Consider the following 21,316-nt stretch of genomic DNA (forward strand, 5'->3'; position numbering starts at 1 on the left):
GTGTATTTACTGAAATTCTATAACAAGCAAAGGTCCCATTCCCAATGGCAAATAAAATTATGTCTATTTTTTAAGGATAAGTTTGGTATTGTTTTGTAAATCAAAAGTTAATCTGCCAAGGAAAATTGTGTTCTTAATTGAAAAAACAACCATACCTACTCTTGCAGTTTAAAATGGCACCTACAGGTCCAAACATAAAACAAAAGCCTTAACACTTACTGAATGTGCCAATTTTCAAGGCAAGAGTTTTCTCTGGAATTGTTCTGCCTCTTGAGATTGCACACATCCTGTAAAACAATGTGTTCATGTTGTTTTCTGGTAAGATTTTGCCCTTTTATAAGAATGTTAGCTGTCCTCTTTCTCCCAGTGCCTGTCTCTTTCAGGGTAACCTTTACCACCTGAAGCCTTGGATTGCTGCGACTTGTTTCATACTTACTGAAGTGGCCTCTGATCTTGTGTGATTGATTCGAGTGCGGGGTGTATGATTTTGGTCGGGTTTAATACTAATAATGTGTTACTGGCACACAAACCCATCCACACTCCTACTCACACTAATTTGGACACTCCAGTTCTTATAACTGACATGTGTTTGGAGATGTGGAAGGAAACCCAACACTAAATTGGGAAGAATGTACAAACTCAAGGTGGACAACAACTGGGTCTGAGATTCAAACCCAGGACATTGGATCCATTAACTCATAGGGCAAACGACTGTGCTGCCCGACATAAGAGTCATTCATCTATAGAGTATATTCAGTTTAAAAATGACATTCAAATGCTATACTACTGTTGTGATTGCAGTGCTCCACAAAACTTAAAAATAGGCCTTACCTCCAAAGCCAGACCTCAAGGCTACAATGCAACCTGGAAACATTATTTTAGGCCAAAATAAAAATGAAGGCTGACTCCTAAACACAAGAAGGAGGCTTCACGACCTACACTGACCAAAAAAAGATAAAACTTACATCTCTCTATTATATAAAAAAAATCTTGGGACAAGATGAGACTTTTTCAGAGAGATAATTTCACGCCTCACGAGACGAGACTTTGTGCCAAGAGATGAATTGAAAACCTAACAGGTCCAAGCAGGGGACAGAAATAATAGACAAACAGTAAAAGAAGAAAAGACAATGAGTAGAAGACAAAGTAGAACGTCATAAAGAGGTTCAAAAACGTTGGTGCGATACACATGCAGAGCAGGTTAGATTATGAACGTACTAAAATTCGAAAGTCTCAAAAAACTGACAGTAAAGATCGCAATAGCGCAAACAAATAGAAACTATTACTCAGTGAAATAAAGGAACAGCGAAAAGAGATTGAAAATATTGTTCGGATTTAAACTTTAAGTCAGAGACTTGTAGATCGTCTAATTAATGTTGCCATCAGGGAAAAGTAGTGTTTTTTCCCCAAGGAAGAAGCGTATCCGCGAGAATTAAAAGATTTGTTATTTGGTGAAAGTGAAATCCACAAACACTACAGGCAAAATATCCGAATCTGCAATAATCTGTTTGCGTTCGCATCATTTAATGCTCAAAACGTAGATTTACACAATTCAGGACCATACCCTACGAGAATCAGTGGTCCCGCAAAAATTAAAGCTACTACAATTTTAATTTCGAAGAAACCACAATTCGGTCAGGTTTACATTTATGATCACGGAGAAGCGATGCAACATATAATTGAAAGAGTTAAATGATCAGACGTATTAGAAAATACTAGAGCCAATAATGGATACAAATCCATATGTCCAAACACGGATAACATTAGACAACAAAGGAGATCTTCATATGCCATTCATATTAAAACGTTAACAGTTTCGTGTTAGAATAGCTTTTGCAAAGTCAATTAAAAAATCTCAGAGCCAAACATTCGAAAAAGTTGTTTTATTTAATAGAGAGAAAGAAACAAAATTCAATCACGGACAGTTATACATTGCGTTGATGCATATGTAACCATCCCCATGAAAATAAAAATCTGTTTAAATTGTACATTCGCTTCCCCACTGCCAGAAAAATAGCACCAATAATCCGTAATAAAAATGTCTTATCATCCGTTGCCTTTTGTCGTCACCAACATACCACAGGAGAGTGCAATCCACTTCTTCTGAAATTAAAACCTTTGGCACTTTAAAGTGGATGTATTTAATAAGTTTTAAGGCTTTTGGTTTTAGACCAATACCTAATAGACCCACACATGAATTGGCACCATATTTATTTAAAGTGTATACAAAAATGTTTAATGTAAGAAATCGGTTTCCATGCTAAGTTAACAATTACCATCGAGGACGGTAGAAAAATAACTTTTGCATCTTACCTTTTTAAAGCCAAACCCCATGACACAAAATTTCCAAACAGTACCCAGGTTGGGTGGTGGGATTCATACCTGAACTGTAGCAAAGCCCAGAAGATGCCACTGTTCCTGCCGATTGTCGTGTCTTTGGAGTTGATGGTCAGCACGTTCCCTTGAGCTGTCCAGAGCACTAAAACACACAAGCATATTGTCATTCTTTTAAGACTGTGAAATTTTGTTGGAGAGGAGCAGACTTTTAAGACAAGGCAAATATGATAACAATAACTAAAATACAACAGACAGGACATGGTATAAAGGCCACTTATAATAAAGCAAGGAAACAAAAATGTGCCCACCGACTGCCATGGGCCTCATACCTGCAGCTGCAATTCCAAGCAGTACAGATGCTGTGTAGAATGTCCAAGTTAGAGGGTGTATAAAAATTGCGATGTAGAAGCTAAGAAGAACAGGAGAGACAGACATGACTGTGAAATTATCCACCACCACATTTAACGTTTGCTACAGCAATTACCGCTCACACTTGCACTTGCACACTTAGCTCACTTTGTCCAAGTCTGTGCTTCACCTCCCGAAACATTTGATTCACTGAATAGAACAGCACAGCTAAACATGCTGCCAAAGGTAAAAAATGCTACTGGAGAGAAATGCAGAGAGAAACAAGAAAACAAAGTGTGGCCTTCTCTAGTCAAAGAGATAAAATTTGACCACCTCAGCTTCCCCGCTAACAGGGTTGCCGCTTTCCCAATGACTGGGCAGAGATGCATCACCAGCTACTTCATTTTCTTCTTTCAAAGAGGAAACAAAAATTACTGTCAGACTTTACCGGGTTATCTTGAGGAAAGCAACGGTGTGTGTGCTTTACTCAAGCGACCTGCTCCAAGTTTTACCCTTTATCTTTTTGTTTAGTGTACACTGACATGCAATGCAAACTTCGATGTCCTCTCATTGAACAAAATATACATTAAAGGAATACTCCCCAGAAACATTATATATATTTTATATTACTTACAGTCTGAACTGGGATGAAAACTTAACTGGTCTTCCAAAAAAACCTCAGCAGTGGATGATTTTTCTCCCCCAATTTAAAAGGTTTAACCTGCGCCGATCTGTGCTAGTTCGGTTTTAAAGAGTGGCTACTGAACTCATCCTCACTTTCTCCATAACAGCCTGGTATGGCAGGGCATCTCCTCATTCGAAATATAAATTGCAGCAGACAAGAGTATAGGCCTAAAACTGGATTCCATTGAGGTCCTGCATACATCATGGGGCGGAAGACGTCCCGGAAATATAACCAAAGACTAGACTCACCCGGGGCAACCACCTCCTTTAGTTGTTACCATCGAGGAAACTTTAGCAGTCACTTAAGGCAAAGACTATTAGACACGTGGAGAGCTTGACTCCTACTGCAGTCACTCTGGTTAAGTACGGTCTCTGGTTCATCTCTGCCTCTTCTCAATTTCTATTCTCCATTCAATATAAATTTTGTATATTTTATCTAAGACTTTCCATATATTGCTGGGCAGAAGTACAATTCTAATTTACTATATTGTTTTTATTTATCTGTGTTTACTGCAAATAATGTTGTGATGGTGTCATGTATTATATGTATATGTATACTGTGTTGTTCAAGTCTATGGGGATGGACGGAACATCAAGAGAAATTTGTTGCCTGGCTGTAAAGTTGAAAGTTTAAGTTCAAATAGTCTCTGACGACTGAAAAACTTTTTTAATCTCATGTTTTTATGCAGAATAGGGATTTAAAAAAAAAAAACCTCATGTTATTATACAAACCAAACGTGACCAGTGCAGTACAATGGCAAACGCTGTGTAAGATATAAATAAAATCTCACGTTACTTGTGTTGGATACTCCACATTTCTGTTAGCCAATCATATGCTCAAAACATGCAAAACACAGGCAAATTTTTGGAAAGTATTAATTCTTTATATTTATACAGCAATTATTTCACATCACTCAAAGAACTAGCCAATTCAGTCAACTCTAATGTGTAGCATCCACCTGGCTGATGTGCTGGCTGCCATATATATAATAAATAAATAAATATTCACATACATACATACATACATAAAATCCTGGGATGAGATGAGACTTTTTAGCATGGGTTAAGACATGACTTTTTCAGAGAGATACTTTCATTTCCTGCGAGACGAGACTTTGTGCCAAGAGATTTAACCAGGCCCAGGGCCAGAAATAAAAGACAAAAAGTAGATGACAAAGTAGAATGTCGTAAAGAATTCAAAAACGTTGGCGCGGAACACATGCAGAACAGGTTAGAGATATTGAAAGTACTAAAATTTTAAAGTCTCCAAAAAATTATAGTAAAGATCGCATTAGCGCAAACAAATGGAAATTATTACTCAGTGAAATAACGGAACAGCGAAAAGAGATTGAATATATTGTTTGGATTTAAACTTTAAGTCGGAGACTTGTAGATCATCTAATTTGTGTTGCCATTAGGGAAAAGTAGTGTTTCTTCTCAATGAAGAGGCCTATCCGCAAGAATTAAAAGATTGGTTGTTTGGTGAAAGTGAAATTATATGCAAGCAGCAGAGATGTGAAATGGCAGGCCGGAGGGGTTGGCGAGCAAAGCTAGCAGGGGGTGAAGCCCCCTAGTGTGCGTGTGTATATATATATATATATTAAAAAAGCCCAGGCTCTAAGAAACCATGCATTCTGGCACTTCTGCATTAGTGAGGTTCCACTTTGGCAACAGAGTCACTTTCATTGAGCTTCATGCTGTAGCCTTGCACTACTGGACCAGACAGACAGACAGACACACACACTTCCACGCGTACATGTTTTTAACATATATTTCTGAGTCGAGTATTCCTTTAATGTTATGAACAGTTATGTTATTGTAGTAAGTCTGAATAATGTGTTAAAAAAAAAAACAATACTTGTCCTGAAATGGATGGAGTGAACAATTAAGGTGGCAACCAAGTAACTGTCACTGTTTCTAGCAGCAGTCAGTGGCCATGCAAGAGGAGAAACTCTTCACCACAAGTTCTTCATCACATTATGGGAGCGGCTGGATGAATCACAGCTCTCTTCTCTGGTTCCATACCTTTGGTACCAACTTAGGACTAAATCATTTCGGTGGGTTCAAGTGAAAACACAGCACCTGCTCCAAGTACTCTTTGCACTCACACTAAATGGCTTGCTATCTGTCCATTTATTTAAAAATCTCCAGCTCTCCCAATGAAATGATGCCACACGGATTGAGGAAACACAAGATGAGTCAAGTATAACAGGCGCTACTTACTGGGCCTGTAATAAGCACTTTACCTGTAAACCAGTCCGCTTAAAAACAGGGATATCTGTGGTCCTAAAATAGCCACAACGGAGGGGGAAATAAGGTTGGAAGCTGAGAATACGCCATAAATAATAGCCAGACTGTGAAGAAAATAAAAAAAGACAAGTTAAAAAGCAGATATTCTTTTGGCTGATGCTCTACTGCCCAGTATGCCCCACTCCTGATTTGTGCTCACTTAAGTTATTTCATTTTGGAAAAAAAAAAAATTCTTAAGCCTTCAAAAGTGATCTGCTTTCAGACTTCAACCAATCTGATATCATCAAAACAGTACCTTGGAATCTCTTACAAATAATGGATTCAGACTGTGTCCACGCTTTATTATGTGGTAGATTTAAGTAGAAAATGAATATATTTGCCATTCTTGCCCATCACTCTACACTCATTAACTTATAATGACAAAGTGAAAACCGTTTTTCAGGAAGATTTGCAAATGTATTAAAAATCACAAAGTGAAATTTCTCCTTCATAGATATGAGTCTTCTTGGTAAGTCTCCACAAGCTTTACATACCTCGATTCTGGAAGGTTATCCCATTCTTCCTCTCGAGATTCGTTGGGAATTGTCAGTAAACCGCCATCGTCAGGTCACTACACACATATTCTATGGAGTTAAAGTCTGGGCCACTCAAGGACTTGTCCCAAAGCCACTCTGGAGTGGCTCTAACTTCGTGTCATCTTGCTGAAAGGTGAACTGTCTTGTGCACTCTGGAGCAGGTTTCCATCAAGGACCTCTCCGTATTTGGCTACATTCATCCTTCCCAGGCTCCCTTGTCTCTGCCACTCAGAAGCACCCACATAGCATGATGCTGCCACCACCATGCTTCACCTTGGGATGGTTAGGGTTAGGCGGTGCCTGGTCTTCACCAGATATTGGGCAGAATTCCAAGAACTGACAGTTCAATTTTTCTCTGAACAGACAAGAGGATATTTTTCCTCACGCTCGCAAGAGTCTTTTAAATGTCTTTTGTCAAAATCCAAGCTGGAGCTGGCTACTCTACAATAACCTGATTGATGGAGTTCTACTAGGGGAGTCATCCTTCCGACAGGTTCTCCTATGTCAGCACTCAGCTCTGTTAGAGTGATCATTGGGTTCTTGGTCACCTCCCTGACCAAGGACCTTCTTCTCATATTATTCAGTTGGGCCAGACGGCCAACTCCAGGAAAAGTCCAGATGGTTCCAAACGTCTACAAGTTCACAACTATTGAGGCAACTGTGCTCCTGGGTATACTCCAAGCTTTAGAAGTGGTTTGATCCTCTTGCCCTGACCTTTACATCATCACAATTTGATCATGGAGGTCTACAGAGAGTTTCTTTGACTTCACGGCTTGGTTTATCTTTTGACATTGGATTTAAATCGTTTGACATTGGAATTAAATGTGCAGGAATGCGTGTGCCTTTTTAAACTACATCCAGTCAATTCAGTTTGCCACTGGTGGACCCCAATCAATTTCTAGATACATTTTAAGCAAACAGGAGAAACCTGAGCACAATTTGGAGTGTCGCAGCAAAGGATCTGAATACTTACATGAATATATCAGAGATTTCAGTTTCTGATTTTTAGTAAATTTGCAAACCATTTTGAAAAAAATCATGTCTTCACTTTATCATTATGGGTTATCGAGTGTAGACTGATGGGAAAGAAATGGGAAATTTACCCATTTAAATTTAAATCTACAACACAATAAAGTGTACAGAAAGTGAACAGGTCTGAATGCTTTCTGAATTCATTGTACCCCTTATTTTAAAGGAACTAATGCCAAACAGATAAGCAGCTGTTGGTGGTTTGGCACTTTAAATTGCGGGTTTAATGAACAACCAAATTTAATGTCAGGAAAAAGACATTTGTTAGTGACTTGATAAATCCGAGCAAATGCACCACTTATTACAAGAGGCTTTTCATGACACATGTGTTACACATTTCAGCTGACCAAGTCCATGACCCTGTGGACACAGCATGGTCAGGTCTAGCATGTTAAATCCTAGACACATTTGACAGTCATCTTGCCCACAATAAGGAATTCATTTTCTTACGCTATTATGCTTTATTGTCTCTAGGATGTCTCTCCCACATTCGCTCACCCTGATCCATCAGATGTCAGTCCTCAGTCATCAACAACATCTTAGAATTTCACCCCAAAAAAGAGAAGCAGCCTGTGCAACACACACAGCCTTCCTGGCCGTTTCAGGAAGTTACTTCTAATCTATTTAAAATGCTGGGGTTTGACTTGCTCAAACATAACACTTTTTTCCGATGAGTCTTCAGGTGACTATTTTTGAAGAGGAAATGTTTAGCACACCAGAAATTGGGCTCATAATCCACATCCAGTCACTGAGCACAGCAGACACAAAATATGCATAACAGACAAGCAAATAAACAAAGAAATAAATAAATAATCAATCACCTGGTATATCCACTGCCTTGGAAGTCTGTAGCATTTAGACTTTTGATAACCGTTTGCTGCAATGATAAGACAAACAAATGTAGAAGTACAGAGAAGAATCACTTAAATCTGATAGATAAGATACTCTATCCCACCCTGCCCAAAGAACGAAGGGATCCGCTCAAAAGTGCCAAGGGGTCACTAGGGCACCGCCCAAAGTACCCTGGGGCACTACAGATCCGGTTACAGTACCCCAAAAACACTGAGGCAACGCCCAAAAGTGCCAAAGACCCTCGCCCAACTGAGCCCTAAAGTACCATCCATGGAGGGGCCCGATTTTAGCTTTACTCACCTCAACGTTACCGCACGTCTGAAAGGCAGTAAATATAAACATAAAGCTAAAGCCCAAAATAATAATGTTAAGGAGTGATCTTCCATTCGGCGACATCTCCGGATTGTATTTCCTTTACTGCAGCACAGCGATGAGTAGTTTTCTAAAAACGATAAAAGGCAATAAAAGTTGTCGTTTGAGAAAACATTCAAGATGCTGCTGAAATGCGATTAACAGCGATCTTTGGGCGGCGGAGTGGCTTTGCTTCAGCGAATATACTCACCCGCAGCTTTGCTCCTCGCTCCGTCCTTTCTTTTTCTTTTCTTTACAGATTTAGAGTTGTCATGTTCCTGTGCCAGCAGCAGCGTGTGAAGATCTCTTGTACTTAGGGTCAACAGACAGCTGCAGCCGATTCTTCTTCTTCTCCCCTGAAGCTGCGGCGAAAAGTCACTCGAGTATGTCAGCTGACTTGTCAGGTGCGCGCCGCATGCCTTATGGGAAATGTAGTCCGGCGGATCGAAACGACACAACTAGAGGAAATGTAGGCACGACGCGAATACGAAAAGGCAAGTCGAACTTTGAAACAGAAAAAAACAATATTTATCAAGTAAGATTCAATGTGTGCAATTTGGGGACCGGTTATATATATATATAGTGCAAAACGAATGTGTGCAGTGAATGACAGGCCAGATGTTCATTAAGTGACTCCTTGAATTCTCCGCGAGTCCACATCTCCTGAATGAGCGACGTTTAGTGTATTTCTCAACGTAAGGAAAGCAGGAATCATGATTTGAATGGAATGCTTACACTTTGCAGAGTATCCACGCTGCATTAATCTCTCGCAAATGACCGGTTTCCAGTTACCGGTCAAGCAGAAAACTGCATTTTATATTTTGTTCAGACCTCTTCAATTGTGATGATCGATTTGGAAACCTCCGGGAACACAGGTTCCTATACAGTAGCCCAGTCTGATGTTTACTTCATATTGGCTAAGCAAATAAATGTAAATGTAAAAAAGTGCATGTGAACTGTACAAGGAAATTGGAGTTGGATAAAAACCCATACGGACATGGGGAGATCAATCAAACTTCATAATGTTGTTCACGTATGCATTTTAGTATAACGTAGCCCTGCGTTCCTTCCTTGACCCCTGATCACATCAATATTCACCCCTTTTCAAGTCAGTCATATTTAGTAGACGGCAGCCATGTCTGTCTTTGTGTTCAGGTCTTTCTGTCAGCTTTGCATGTCTGGACTCTGCCATTTTTTCTTTAATTGTTCATTTCAAACTGTCCGGTGTCCTGTTGAGTGAGCAGCCTTTGTCAAGCCCAGCCATAAAATGTCAATTGGATTGTGTCTGGACTCTGACTTGGCCACTGCAGGACATTCACATTGTCGTTTTGAAACTTTGCCTTTTTGCTTGAGGTCGTTGTCTGGCTAAAAACAAATCTTCTCCCAAGGTGTTTCTTGTGGACCACGTCAGGTTTTCCTCCAGGATTTCTCCGTATTTTGCATTTATTTTCCCCTCAGAAGCCTTTCAGGGCCTGCTGCAGACAATCATCCCCACAGCCTGATGCTGCCACCTCCATGATTGTATTTTTGATAATGTGCAGTGTAACATGGTATTTAGTCTGATGGCCAAAAAGCTCCATGTTGGACTTTATAGAAAAATGTATTCATAAAATTGGTAATCTCTACATATTAGAAAAGTTTTATAAGCACACGAGAAAAGCAGACACTATGTTTTACTAAGTATTAAGATGTAAGAGTTAGGATTGAAAAGGCTTATGCCTACATATTTTGTATTATTCTGTATGAGCTAGAAACCACCAATAGTTTATTAAGCTAAAGTGTAGACGTGCAGGAGAGCTGGAGAAAGATGGGCCCCTTGCTTAGAGAGAGAATGGGAACTCTTTGGCTGTAAATAATTGTAGCAACCATTGAGCTAATGGGGAGTAAGGATAGGCCTTGTCAAACAGAAATGATGGACAGAGGAATGGATTAGCTAAGAAATATTAGTAGAATTAATTAGAGGCCAGATTAGAGCAGTGAAATGATAGGAGTCAGATGAGGACAAATGATGACTTGTATGATAAGAAGTCATCTGAATTGAGTCTGTATGTGCGCCGTACAATAAAGCCAGATTTAGCTGTCTGTCGTGAGTGCCATCATTGGGGCTAAGGGTGCCCGCTCCAGTCTACTTCAACCTGAAGTGTTTTCTACTTGCCGTAAAAGCAGTGACTAATGAAACTCAGTTATTGTCTGCACAGTCTAAGCCACTGTAGCTTGTTACTCCTTTAGACTTCTCAGAGATGTCTATTGATGGCTCCCCTCACTCGTCTTCTTCAGTTTCCGTGGACAGCCTGCTCTCCAGCAGATCTCTATCCCTGCCACATACTCTTTCCAATTCTTGATGACTGGTTTGACTTGGGAGATTTTCTTGTCTCCCATCACCCGCTTTGTGCTCTTCAATGCCCTTTTCATGGAGTTGCTTGTCACCATACTGACACACACACACGTTGATCCTTCCACATACAGTTACAGGGGGGCATTTAGGCTGCATTCAAGTGACATCCCAGACAGGTGACGTAAACTGAACTAAGCCTGTGACTTCTAAAAGCAATGGGCTGCATCAGTGATATTTAGGGGTGTCATATCAAAGGAGGTGAATGCTTCATGCAATCAGTTAGTTTTTTGTGTCTCTTAGATTTGTAATTTACACCACTTTGCAGCAATCTGTTTTCACATTAACACTGAAGAGTCAAACTGACAGACGCCTTTCTCGAAACTGTGAACGTTAGGGTGGTCCGATGCCCTTTAATCGTTTGCAGTACCCTTTAGTTAATCCACTTCATTAGATATGGGAGAGGGCCAACTTTTCCAGTCAGTTTCACCCAGGTACTCCACACAATGGAGTGGGTAATCTGAACTGCATCTTCACAAAGACATCTGTCTGTTCTCAAAACTGTGAGAGTTACGGTGGTCCAATGCCATTTAACCCTTTACAGTGCCTTTTTACATAATAGATGAATTTTAATGATGCAAATTGATGCATATGTCAAAGAATATTTAGTCTTGCTGTGAACATTGAATAAGTTACTGGCTTGCATGCACCATAAGGAAATTAGTCGTCAAATTACAGGTGCGATGATGTGTTCTGTATGGTTTTCTATTAAATGCACTTTAAAGGGCAGATAAAGAGTTATACATAAGCATGGTATTTCATGAAAGTACTTGATGCTGTGTAATCAATCACAATTGACCTTTCATGAAGTAAAATTTTTTATCTGCTAGATAGTGTTTTAGATTTACAGGTTTATGAATGAACTGGTAAGGGCAGACAAGAGAGAATGGCAATGAATGTCTTGATTCTTATTACATTTCAATGTAATTTGTATTAATGGAAGGACATGGCACATTTTTCATTATATGAAGTGTCATGGATGGACTGGCCGGGAAGGACATCATTCCCATACCTGAACAAGAGTCCATTGTAATGGATAGTGATAGTGACAAAAAAAAGGAATGGCATTCCTCTCCTCAACCAAGAAACTGGCATGGAGGGCCACTGGCACACAGGAGAATGCTAGGACTGGCATCCCGGCAGCAAGGAATGGAAATTCCTTACCAGACTGGGAGGACACAAGAAAGGACGGAGTGTGGGAGATTGGCTCCGATGCTCATGTTGTTCCCCATACACTGGTTGGCAGCAACCCTCTTGGTGAGCCCCAGTCTGGATGCACGCAGGGCAGCATGGGAATTGTAGTTTTATAGAGCTGCCTTGCCGGGTTTAGAGGGTGCAACCAGCAGGGAGTTGTCAGGAGGTGAATGTGCCATTTTTGGGTGGTTCTTCTTGATCTTCTTGATTTGGCCCTGGAAGTACGGCCAGGGTGGGTTTAAAAGGGAGTCCCCCATGACGATTCGGAAGTGGAGTGGGCCAAAGTTCACCTGGGAGGAGTGGAGGAGAAGGAGAAAGAGAAAGAATTGATAAAGAAGGGGAAGTCTGTAACAAGATATAAAAGAAATTATTGTAGTTGTGTCAGGGGTTCAGGGCTTAGTCATGCCCTTACAGGCCACAGATAACAGTTGAAGGAACAAAGGGGAATGAATAATAAAAGGTTCATAGATGTAACTTACAGGAAAGATTGAAATAGATTACATAGTTCTAAGCGTTTTTTTTTCTTTACTACTCTTTTCAGTTAAGGTTATTTAATTAAAAATGTTCATATCTGATGATATTCTATGATTACAACAAGCAAAATCTTATATTCTCATCTTTAAAAAAGAAAAAATCTCAATTGCTACATTATTTGTTTGAATTTTGGATTGTTTATTAAACTTAACCCCTAATGCAAAGGAACGGTTTTTAGCTCGTTCTGCAAGTTTTATAACCTTTTAACATAAATCTTTATAAAACAACCCATCCCTAAATCTGAGGAAATTTTAAACTCGTTTTGTATCGGTTCCTTCTGTCAGCTTTTTACCAGCTTTTAGTCTCTGAGGTACATGAAGCTGAGTAACATTTGTCCCGAGCAGAGTTTTATTAAACTGTGGGTCGCTACGATTGTGTAGTAAAATCAGCCGAATTCGTCCATGTTTAGTGTGAATTCTGTGTTGAGTGATATACCAACTGCTGTTTAGTGTACTTTTTATTGAGGGAGTGTGCGAAACAACAGAGTGGACGCATCATGTCACATTTGGAAAATTTACACGAGAACAGGATATTTCGCCAAACAAAACTCGATCCCCGGTTGATAAAGGTTAACAATACGTTTATTACCCTTGTTTCTCTTTTGGTAATATTCATGTGAGAAATACCCCCCAAAAAACAAAAACATTTTCTTTTTTATTGTATGGCTATTTTTGTCTCTTTATGATGCCGCTGTCATTATGTTAATAATCCTCCTCTTGGGACCAAATGTAGTACCGATTTTCTAATTCAGATCCCCGGATGATAAAATTTAACAATACGTTTATGACTCTTGTTTCTCTTTTGGCAATACTCACGTGAGACATACGCGTGAAAGGAAACAAAAACATTTACTTTTTGTTATTATACAGCCATTGTTGCTTGTCCCTTTATGACTCCGTTGTCATTACATTATTAATCCTCTTCTTGGGTTCCATTATGGTACCGATTTTCCAAAATTGGGTCCTCGGATTAAAACGTTTAAGAACCCCTGGTTTAGAGTCTGTTCAAACAGCATCAGTACCATGGTAGTAATTATATTTTTTATTTATATTTCATTAATAACAATGAATCACGTAAAGGAGTAGATTAAAATATAAGAGATTCTACAAGCACATTTAACAATCCTGACTTAATTGAAGCCCCGATGATTTCTTAATTGGCGACTCTGCCCCTTGTGCTCAATTGCGCTACGATTAGCACCAACCCCCAAGACCCGGAACGGGATAATCAGGTTGGACGGATGTCACTTGAGACCACAGCGGAGCTCCTTCAGAGTGTCACTGTTTGGCTTTAGCGAAATAAATATGTTAAGCCATCGGACAAACGCAGCGAAATAAAGGCTCTTGGTTCAATTGGACACTGTAGCGTGCCGCCCTCTCAAACTGTGGAGTTAACAAACAATTCCCTTCCATTCCATTCCACGCGTCTTTCTCACGTTACGCTAACCAGTGAGAAGTGCAGTTTTTTTCGGACGGGAGTTTCCAATTTATACGCGCGGTCGCATCCACCTCGTTCCCGTGGGTCTTCCTCAAACCCGTTAATACCGAGGCAAAGTTCAAGATCCGAGATTCTCGATCAAAAAGCCAAAGCATATAAAGGTCGAGGACTCCGTTTCGATCCACACTAGTTTTTCCTCGGGCTTTCAAAGCATCACCTCACGTCACATCACATCATATCACTTGTCAAATGTCAGCCGCCATGTCTTTCTTTTGCGCTGGGGTTTAAACTCGCTGATCCATTTCCGGGTCAAACAGTCACACGTTTCTCCGCCGATCGACAGAAAAACTTTTTTTTTTTTTTTTTAATCTGTTAAATGTATTATTATTATTTAAATTACAGTGGATGGTTGAACTGTGGTTGGAAGAGATAGCCTTTCTTTATAATCTTGTGTGCAGTGCCTGCGGCATATAAAACCGTGCAGTCGGCGGGAAGAAGCGCCATTTTGAGGCGACAAAGGTAGAGGAGTGCAGAGTGTGAGTGGCTCAGCGCTGAGGCAGACGTGGGGGCACGAGCTTTTTTTTTTTAAACCCCCCATTTGAAACAAAATAAAATTAGTCGACCGGTTAAGATATTTTAGTCTTGCGTGCTCTGACAGTTATTTTTGTGGGGAAGTATGAGTTACGGCAGGCCGCCGCCTGATGTAGAGGGTATGACTTCACTTAAAGTGGATAATCTAACTTACCGCACCTCTCCGGAGACGCTGCGTCGTGTCTTTGAGAAATATGGCCGTGTGGGAGATGTGTACATACCCCGCGACCGCTACACTAAAGAGAGCCGAGGCTTCGCATTCGTGCGTTTTCACGATAAGCGCGACGCAGAAGACGCAATGGATGGAATGGACGGTGCAGTTTTAGACGGCAGAGAGTTGCGAGTTCAGATGGCTCGATACGGAAGACCACCCGAATCCCACCATGGTAGGCGCGGTGGCCCACCCCGGCGGTATGGCAGCTACGGGGGAAGAAGAACTAGTAGAAGGTATGTATGGACATGTGCTATTAAGATCAAAATCTAAGAGGCAAATAGGGAGGGGGAGGAATGCTAATAGTAGTTTTATATCGTAGCATTTTATACCGATCGTGAATAGTCTTAACGAAACGCCAGTATATCAAGTGTTTTGATGCTTTGTTTTTGTGGCTTTAGGAAGCAGTTAATTTGCGTTTCAAGTGCGGTTTGTTATGGCGGCGTATAGGGTGCAGAAGGGACAGAATGGCTCGTGATGTCGTGATCCCCCATAGTTCTTGTCGGCAGACGCCATTACTCGAGGCCTTTAGCTTAAGCGAGGCCTAAAACAGCCGTTCTCAAGTTCAGTCTTCGGAGCCCCCAGTGGCTGCAGGTTTTTGTTCCAAACCGTAATTAATGCACGTTTTTTTTTACATACAGATTTGTGTCCGATTTATCCTTGTATAATTTGTATGGTTTTAAGTGCATGCTTTGTCTTTTAGTTTTTCTGCGTCGTTTGCTCTCAATTGTATCTGACTACAGACAATGGCTGAGCAGAAGCGGGCGCCGGGGCGAATGGAGCAGCTACTTCAGAATTATCCACTAGTGTGCTTATTAGTAAAAAAAAAAAAAGTTTTTTGTAATGTTTTGGCCATTTAATTTAAAGGTGGAGGTAAGGTGTTCTTCCCATCTAGCATGGAAATTCCTGTTCCTTTCAGTAAAAACATAGCGTGACTAACTTGATTCTTTTTACATCTATCAATAAATTAAGACTGGTAAATAACGGCTTGCTCGATTAAGAGAGTCTATTTAAGAGAAACGGTTTGAAACAAAATCCTGCTGCCAGAGGTTGCACCCAGGACTGAATTTCAGATTATCCCCAACACTAATAGTCCTTAAGGGGAAAATTGCTGTCGGATATTTACCCATATAAATACGTCCCAAGGTTTAAGTCGATTCGACATTTCCATATTCGCTTGGTGCGAGTGGTTTAATTGACTAGTGTTAAATCAGTGCAAGGTCTTAAAGGACAATCTGACTGAGAGAATCTAGTTTGTATTGTAGATAAATGTATTGTAGACCTGCAGTCCCAGAAAAACCTTCGCCTTTTTTGTGATAGCTGCCCATTCTTGACTGTCCCCTGCTTTTTCTCTTCTAATCTGGCTACCGGAGTTCTTTCCAGTATTTCTTTATCCGTCCGCCTTTTCCTTGGTTGGCCTTCATTTCCTGACACTCCTCCCCTCTTTCATCTTTTACATTACCCAATCCGTCCTTAACATTGTTGTTTTCACTTCAGCTTCTCAGTCAACTGTTGGTGTTGGCATTGTAATGGGCACCATCTTATTGTGAAATTTTCTATAAATCATGAACAGTTGTAGAGATGTGGTTTCAAGATTCATCACATATACAATGGAAGGAAAATGTTAATGTGGCACAACTGCTCCATTATGAAGCATGAAACAAGTAACTATATATGTAATATACAAAAAAAAAATCTTAAGTCACAGTATAGTAAAGTGCAGATGCAACAATGTGACAGTTTTAAACCCTGTGTAGCTTGAGTGGCATGGATGAAGAATAACCTGCTTAAGCATAATTGATAATTTGTATGGCTTGAGGGGGGAGAAATTCAACCACCTCCAAGTCCTGGCAATTTGGCTAGAGAGGCATTTGAATGAATGCAGCTACTGGAAATGTTTGTTCATCTGTACAGGATTAAAGTTTGCCTTTTTGAAGCTACTTGTGCGAGTTGTGTGTGTGTGTGTGCTTTATTACGACTGTTTTCCTCAACAGCCCTCGACGTCGTCGGAGAAGTCGGTCCAGAAGCAGGAGCAGATCTAGGTCCCGCAGTCGGTCACGATACAGCAGATCCAGGTCTCGCTCCTACTCTCGTTCTCGGTCACGCTCCAAATCCCGGACTCCACGCAGAACCAAGTCAAAGTCCAAGTCTCCATCCAGATCTCGCTCCAGATCGAAGTCCCGTTCCAGATCCCGCAGTAGAACACCAGCATCAGTCAGGGAGTCCAAGTCCCGGTCTAGATCCAAGAGTTTGCCCAAGTCCCCGGAAGAAGAAGGAGCAGTGTCCTCATAAATGGTAAATGTAGCTTATCTTGGTTTGTGTTGTAATGTTGAGTGTTTTTATAAAGTTTTACATTTGAGATGTCTAGTGTCAGGCTTCTTACTTTTCAGCCTGGCTGCTTTAGGAATAATAATCTCGTAGTGGATTTTTCTGGTTTACTAAAATAATGGTCATTTTCCAGTGTGATCTCCAGCATACTAAAGCCTTGAAGGCTGAATATTATTGGGTTTAAATTTGAGGTATAGCTAGTCTAGTTCTAAAACTAGTACAGGCCAATTTCACGTTTCAGGATTGTTAATACTTTGTCTTTACCTATTCTGTGGATGTGAATTTGTGTAAAAACATTAAAAAATGATTGGCTTTTAATAATTTTGCAGTGTACTTGAGAAGGAAATGCTTTTCATTACAAGAAAAGCAAATATGATTTTACTTCAAGGCAGTACTTAATTTTCTACTTGTAACTGTAGGTTCTGAAGATCCACATACAGCAAGTCCTTTCTTAATGTCATTCAGTGTTGCTTGAAATATGAATTAAAGTGGGTAATCCTTCCTGCACTGTAATTTGCTAATGCAGGGGCCAACTTGTAGCCCTCATTGCTTTTAGTAATATATTGTAATTTCATACGGCTTTTAAGTTAATATCAAAATATGCTTTGAAGAATTGAGTGCTTTTGCAATTTGATAAAAAAAATAAAAAATACTGGAGTATATAAGTCTCCTCATATTGAGTGAAGCCTTTTTAGATCCTGACATGGTATATAAAAGTATGGGAAGGTACTTAATTTCTCACAAAAATAGTGACATGCTTGTGTTCCAGCCTGATCAGTTTTAATTGTAAAATTGTCAGCCCAGTTCTGTCCCAGAAGAGCCTTTGGAAGAGCTGTACTGCATGAAATGTGATCTTATATTTCTTAAATACCTGTGTGATGCTAAGCAAGGACTCTCTGTATTCCCACAGTAAAATTAAATGCAAGTGTAATTTTCCTGGAGAACAGACATGTTTTCCCTTTTTATATTTAGAGTCTTTGATAGTTTTTCATGTTTTTAATGTTTAGAGCTATTCATTAATTTGAATATTTAGGAACACTGTCTTGTTATAAAGGAGTGAATTTTGCAGTGATGAGTCTGGTTCAGAAAAGATATTCACCAAAATTTGGAATTTTCTCCTCCAAGCTGCTGTTTCCTGTTTGCAAAAAAAGGAGTTGGGGGCAGTTTGTGCAGAGTTAGAGATTGTGTGATCCGCCCTGGGGCCGCCTCCAGCTGTTGGGGTATGCTTTGGAGCAGGTTGGTCAGAATCAGTATTGAGTTGGTGTTTGAGGTACGTCTTCTGGACAATGAAGAAGCCTTGCATTGTCCTTTTAACGGCCATGGCATTGGGCTGACATTCTTAATCTGGAGAAAAGGTTTGTTGCTTTCTCATTTTCTTTTTTGAAAATGCTGCCATTCCTCAGTTATTGTAAAGTCTTCTAGAAAATGTACATTTTAATAAATCCATTCACTGTAGCAAACTTGACAGCATACATTCAATTTGTAACTGAAGATGCAATTTAGCAATTTAAACCAGCAGTGCCAGTCTCCTTGCAGTCTTGCTTGAATTGAGCAGTTAACTGCCTAGGAAGCCCTGAAAGGAGCACTTCTGTGATGGTCACTTGACCTTAAACATAAAAGGGACATTTTCCCTTGTATAAATACCCTGTCAGTGTGCAGTGTCCTTCTTAGTACTAAGTGTTCCAAGTAACACACTGACACCTACCCCATACCCCTCTTTCAGGTCAAAAATGGAGGATAAGTTAGCAGCATATTTAGTGTAGGTGGAAAAGTATATGCTTGCTTGCTTGTTAACAATTTATTTTTCTTGCTTTAGACTTTTCAGGAGAACAGCGGGATCGATTGAGGACATCACTACGAAAGTAAAAGACCTCAAAGTCTAAGCCACCTTGTAATTTCGGCTGACTTGAAAAGGTTATTATTGTAATAGTTTATGGCTTCAGATTGCTTTCTTTTTTTTTTTAGGCTGCTTGTTTAATAAATGGCAGATTATCTTTTGTGCCATTCTGTCAATTTATTGTAATATGTTAAATGAAAAGGTAATGCAAATGTTCTGCAACTGCCTAATTTGGTGTTGATTCTGAACTAATGAGGTTTATGTTCTCAAGAATACCATTGAATTTCCCGATTCCTGTTTGCTCTTTCCAAACGGGAGGAAAGAGGCACATGTGGCATAGTTTTTGTTTGAAAGCTAGATAACATTGACTTTCAGAAGCTGAACAAAGGCTATTACACTTGTGCTTTACTGAACTGAAATTGTTGATGGGTGTCTGTATGGTAGCTTTTTAAGATGTTACACAATAATGTAAAGAGCAAATGTTGCAGAACTAGAATTAGCTGGCTCAGATCATTTTTATAGGTAGCTGTGGAGGGTTTAAATTTGACTCAAGTGCTGAAGAGTAAACCTTTTTGTGTTTTTTTTTTTTTTTTTTCATTTTAAAGTATAATTGCCATTCTAATCTCTTTTCTTGTGTATTTTTTGTGCACTAGGCGCAGTTGTGTAGCAGTTCAGTATTGCTGGTTAGCTGTTAAGGTGGCGTGTTGCAGTGCAGAGTGCTTGGCTGTTTCCAGTTTTCACCTGATTGCTCCTGTGTAATGAATGATGCCTTGGCGTGCAGGTACACAATGGCTGCCGCAGTAAAAAAATTTTTTTTTTTTTCCTTCATTCAATGTCCTGCTCTTTGATACCAGGGCCATTTTAATTTTTTCCCCTAGTTTGGAGCATACAGTGAGCACATCTAGCCATTACTTCTATTTTTAAGAATTGTTAATGTGTATCTTGGAAAGTTTTACAGTTAACATTACTGCTCTTACTGCATTCCTTTTGTAATGTTAAGACAGTTCTGTACTTGTAACCACTGTTCTGTGAATGCTATTAAAAGTCAGTCTTTCTTAACTTGCCTGTGTGTTTCCTCTGCATTTTGAAAAAAATTGTGGGAAATGATTTGGGGGAGGGGGTGCATTTTGTGAATTTTTTTTTTTCCCCCACCCCCTTATACCGTGGAAAATGAATTGACATGCTTCAGATCTAAGTAGTGCTTCTACAGGGAAAAGTTGCAAAAAAAGGTTACTGAAATTTGTAGAAGCTGACTTTTGTGGTTTTTAAATTCGCTTGGTGTACAGGGATGGCAAGTTCTTTAGTTACAGAAACTTTCGATTTGAGCAGCTGCAGTCAAGTCAGCAAGGTTTGTACTTCCCCCTTCACAGTGCTGTAGGAAAAATGTCCTCTCATTTTACCATTGATGAAAGGGGCTTGAATTAATGCATCTTTGATATGCAATATCTGACACGGCTGAACAGTTGGTGATCAACACATGATCATATTTTGCACAGCGTTTAAACTGGAACCACTAAGCTATTTTATGTTCATGCTTTCCTAAACCTTTTTTATTTTATTGTAATCATTCAGTACATATAGATCAATTTTTTTTACAAAAAATAGTGGTGGGGTTTGATTTCAATCCTAAGAAGGAGAGCATGGCCAAAGGAGTAAAATTTAAGGCTTGTAAACATGTCTAAATTAATAGGGCAAAAAAAGGATAAATGGAAAAGAAATGCAGAAATATTTTTCTTCTAAAATATTATTGATTAGATCCTGCCAGGTTTTGAAAAAATTCTGTACAGATCCCCTAACTGAGAATTTGATTTTTTCCAATTTCAGATAATATAAAACGTCTGTTTCCCACTGACTTATTAGAGGAGAGTTAGGATTCTTCCAATTTAACAAAACTATCTGCGTGCCAAAAATGTAGTGAATGCAATCAGTTTGCTTGTCCTTATCCATTTCAAGTCCATCTGGAAGAACACCAAACACCGCTATTAATGGGTTAGGAGGGATTGTGACACCAAGGCTGTCTGAAAGGCACTTAAAAAAATTTTGGTCCAAAATGGCAGGAGCTTGGTGGCAGCGTTCGCAGGTTGGATCTTGGCCTGGAAACATTTTGGACAGTTTTAAGCGAGACAGAGGAGCTCGATTTATACAATTTTTTGAGTTGAATAATTCTATGTTTTGCGCATATGGAGCTCAAGTGAATTCTCTGCTTTGCTACCTTCCACTCCTTTTCTGAAATGTTGATCTTTTTCCTCATTGTTCTCTTGGATCTTTGAAAGGAAGGGACTCAAATAAAATTTTATATATTGCAGAAGTGGTGTCTAAGTCCTTGAAGTTGTACCCTCCACCATGCTGGGGGAAAAAAAAAATAC

General features: G+C 39.7%; 2 protein-coding genes across 6 annotated transcripts in view; one reads left to right on the forward strand and one right to left on the reverse strand.

Moving 5' to 3' along the window:
• mfsd11 (major facilitator superfamily domain containing 11) overlaps window positions 1-8,839 on the reverse strand; it is a 200,509-nt gene extending 191,670 nt beyond the window's left edge. The window contains exons 1-6 of one of the 2 annotated variants that reach the window (XM_028819116.2): window positions 8,638-8,839; window positions 8,376-8,517; window positions 8,045-8,100; window positions 5,616-5,723; window positions 2,667-2,746; window positions 2,383-2,479 (exon numbers count right to left, since the gene is read on the reverse strand). In XM_028819116.2, coding sequence (XP_028674949.2) covers window positions 2,383-2,479; window positions 2,667-2,746; window positions 5,616-5,723; window positions 8,045-8,100; window positions 8,376-8,471 — 437 coding nt within the window. In that variant the 5' untranslated portion in view covers window positions 8,472-8,517; window positions 8,638-8,839. Of the gene's footprint in view, window positions 1-2,382; window positions 2,480-2,666; window positions 2,747-5,615; window positions 5,724-8,044; window positions 8,101-8,375; window positions 8,602-8,637 lie in introns of those variants that run through there. The other variant, XR_007936700.1, reaches the window with a different exon arrangement.
• Window positions 8,840-14,469: 5,630 nt separating this feature from the next.
• srsf2b (serine and arginine rich splicing factor 2b) lies at window positions 14,470-20,009 on the forward strand. 4 transcript variants are annotated; one of them, XR_007936703.1, is made up of 5 exons: window positions 14,470-15,021; window positions 16,780-17,080; window positions 18,239-18,468; window positions 18,930-19,027; window positions 19,604-20,009. XR_007936703.1 is itself a non-coding variant. In XM_028818400.2 (3 exons), the coding sequence occupies exons 1-2, from the start codon at window positions 14,660-14,662 to the stop codon at window positions 17,075-17,077; spliced, it is 660 nt and encodes a 219-aa protein (XP_028674233.1). In that variant the 5' UTR covers window positions 14,474-14,659; the 3' UTR covers window positions 17,078-17,080; window positions 18,930-20,009. The 4 variants fall into 4 exon arrangements, 1 of the variants encoding a protein (XP_028674233.1); XR_003718250.2 differs by having other exon boundaries at window positions 18,930-20,009; XR_003718249.2 differs by lacking the exon at window positions 18,239-18,468 and having other exon boundaries at window positions 14,474-15,021.
• The last annotated feature ends 1,307 nt before the right edge of the window (window positions 20,010-21,316 follow it).

The sequence above is a fragment of the Erpetoichthys calabaricus genome, chromosome 14 (assembly GCF_900747795.2).
Source record: "Erpetoichthys calabaricus chromosome 14, fErpCal1.3, whole genome shotgun sequence".
Classification (NCBI taxonomy): Eukaryota; Metazoa; Chordata; class Cladistia; order Polypteriformes; family Polypteridae; genus Erpetoichthys; species Erpetoichthys calabaricus.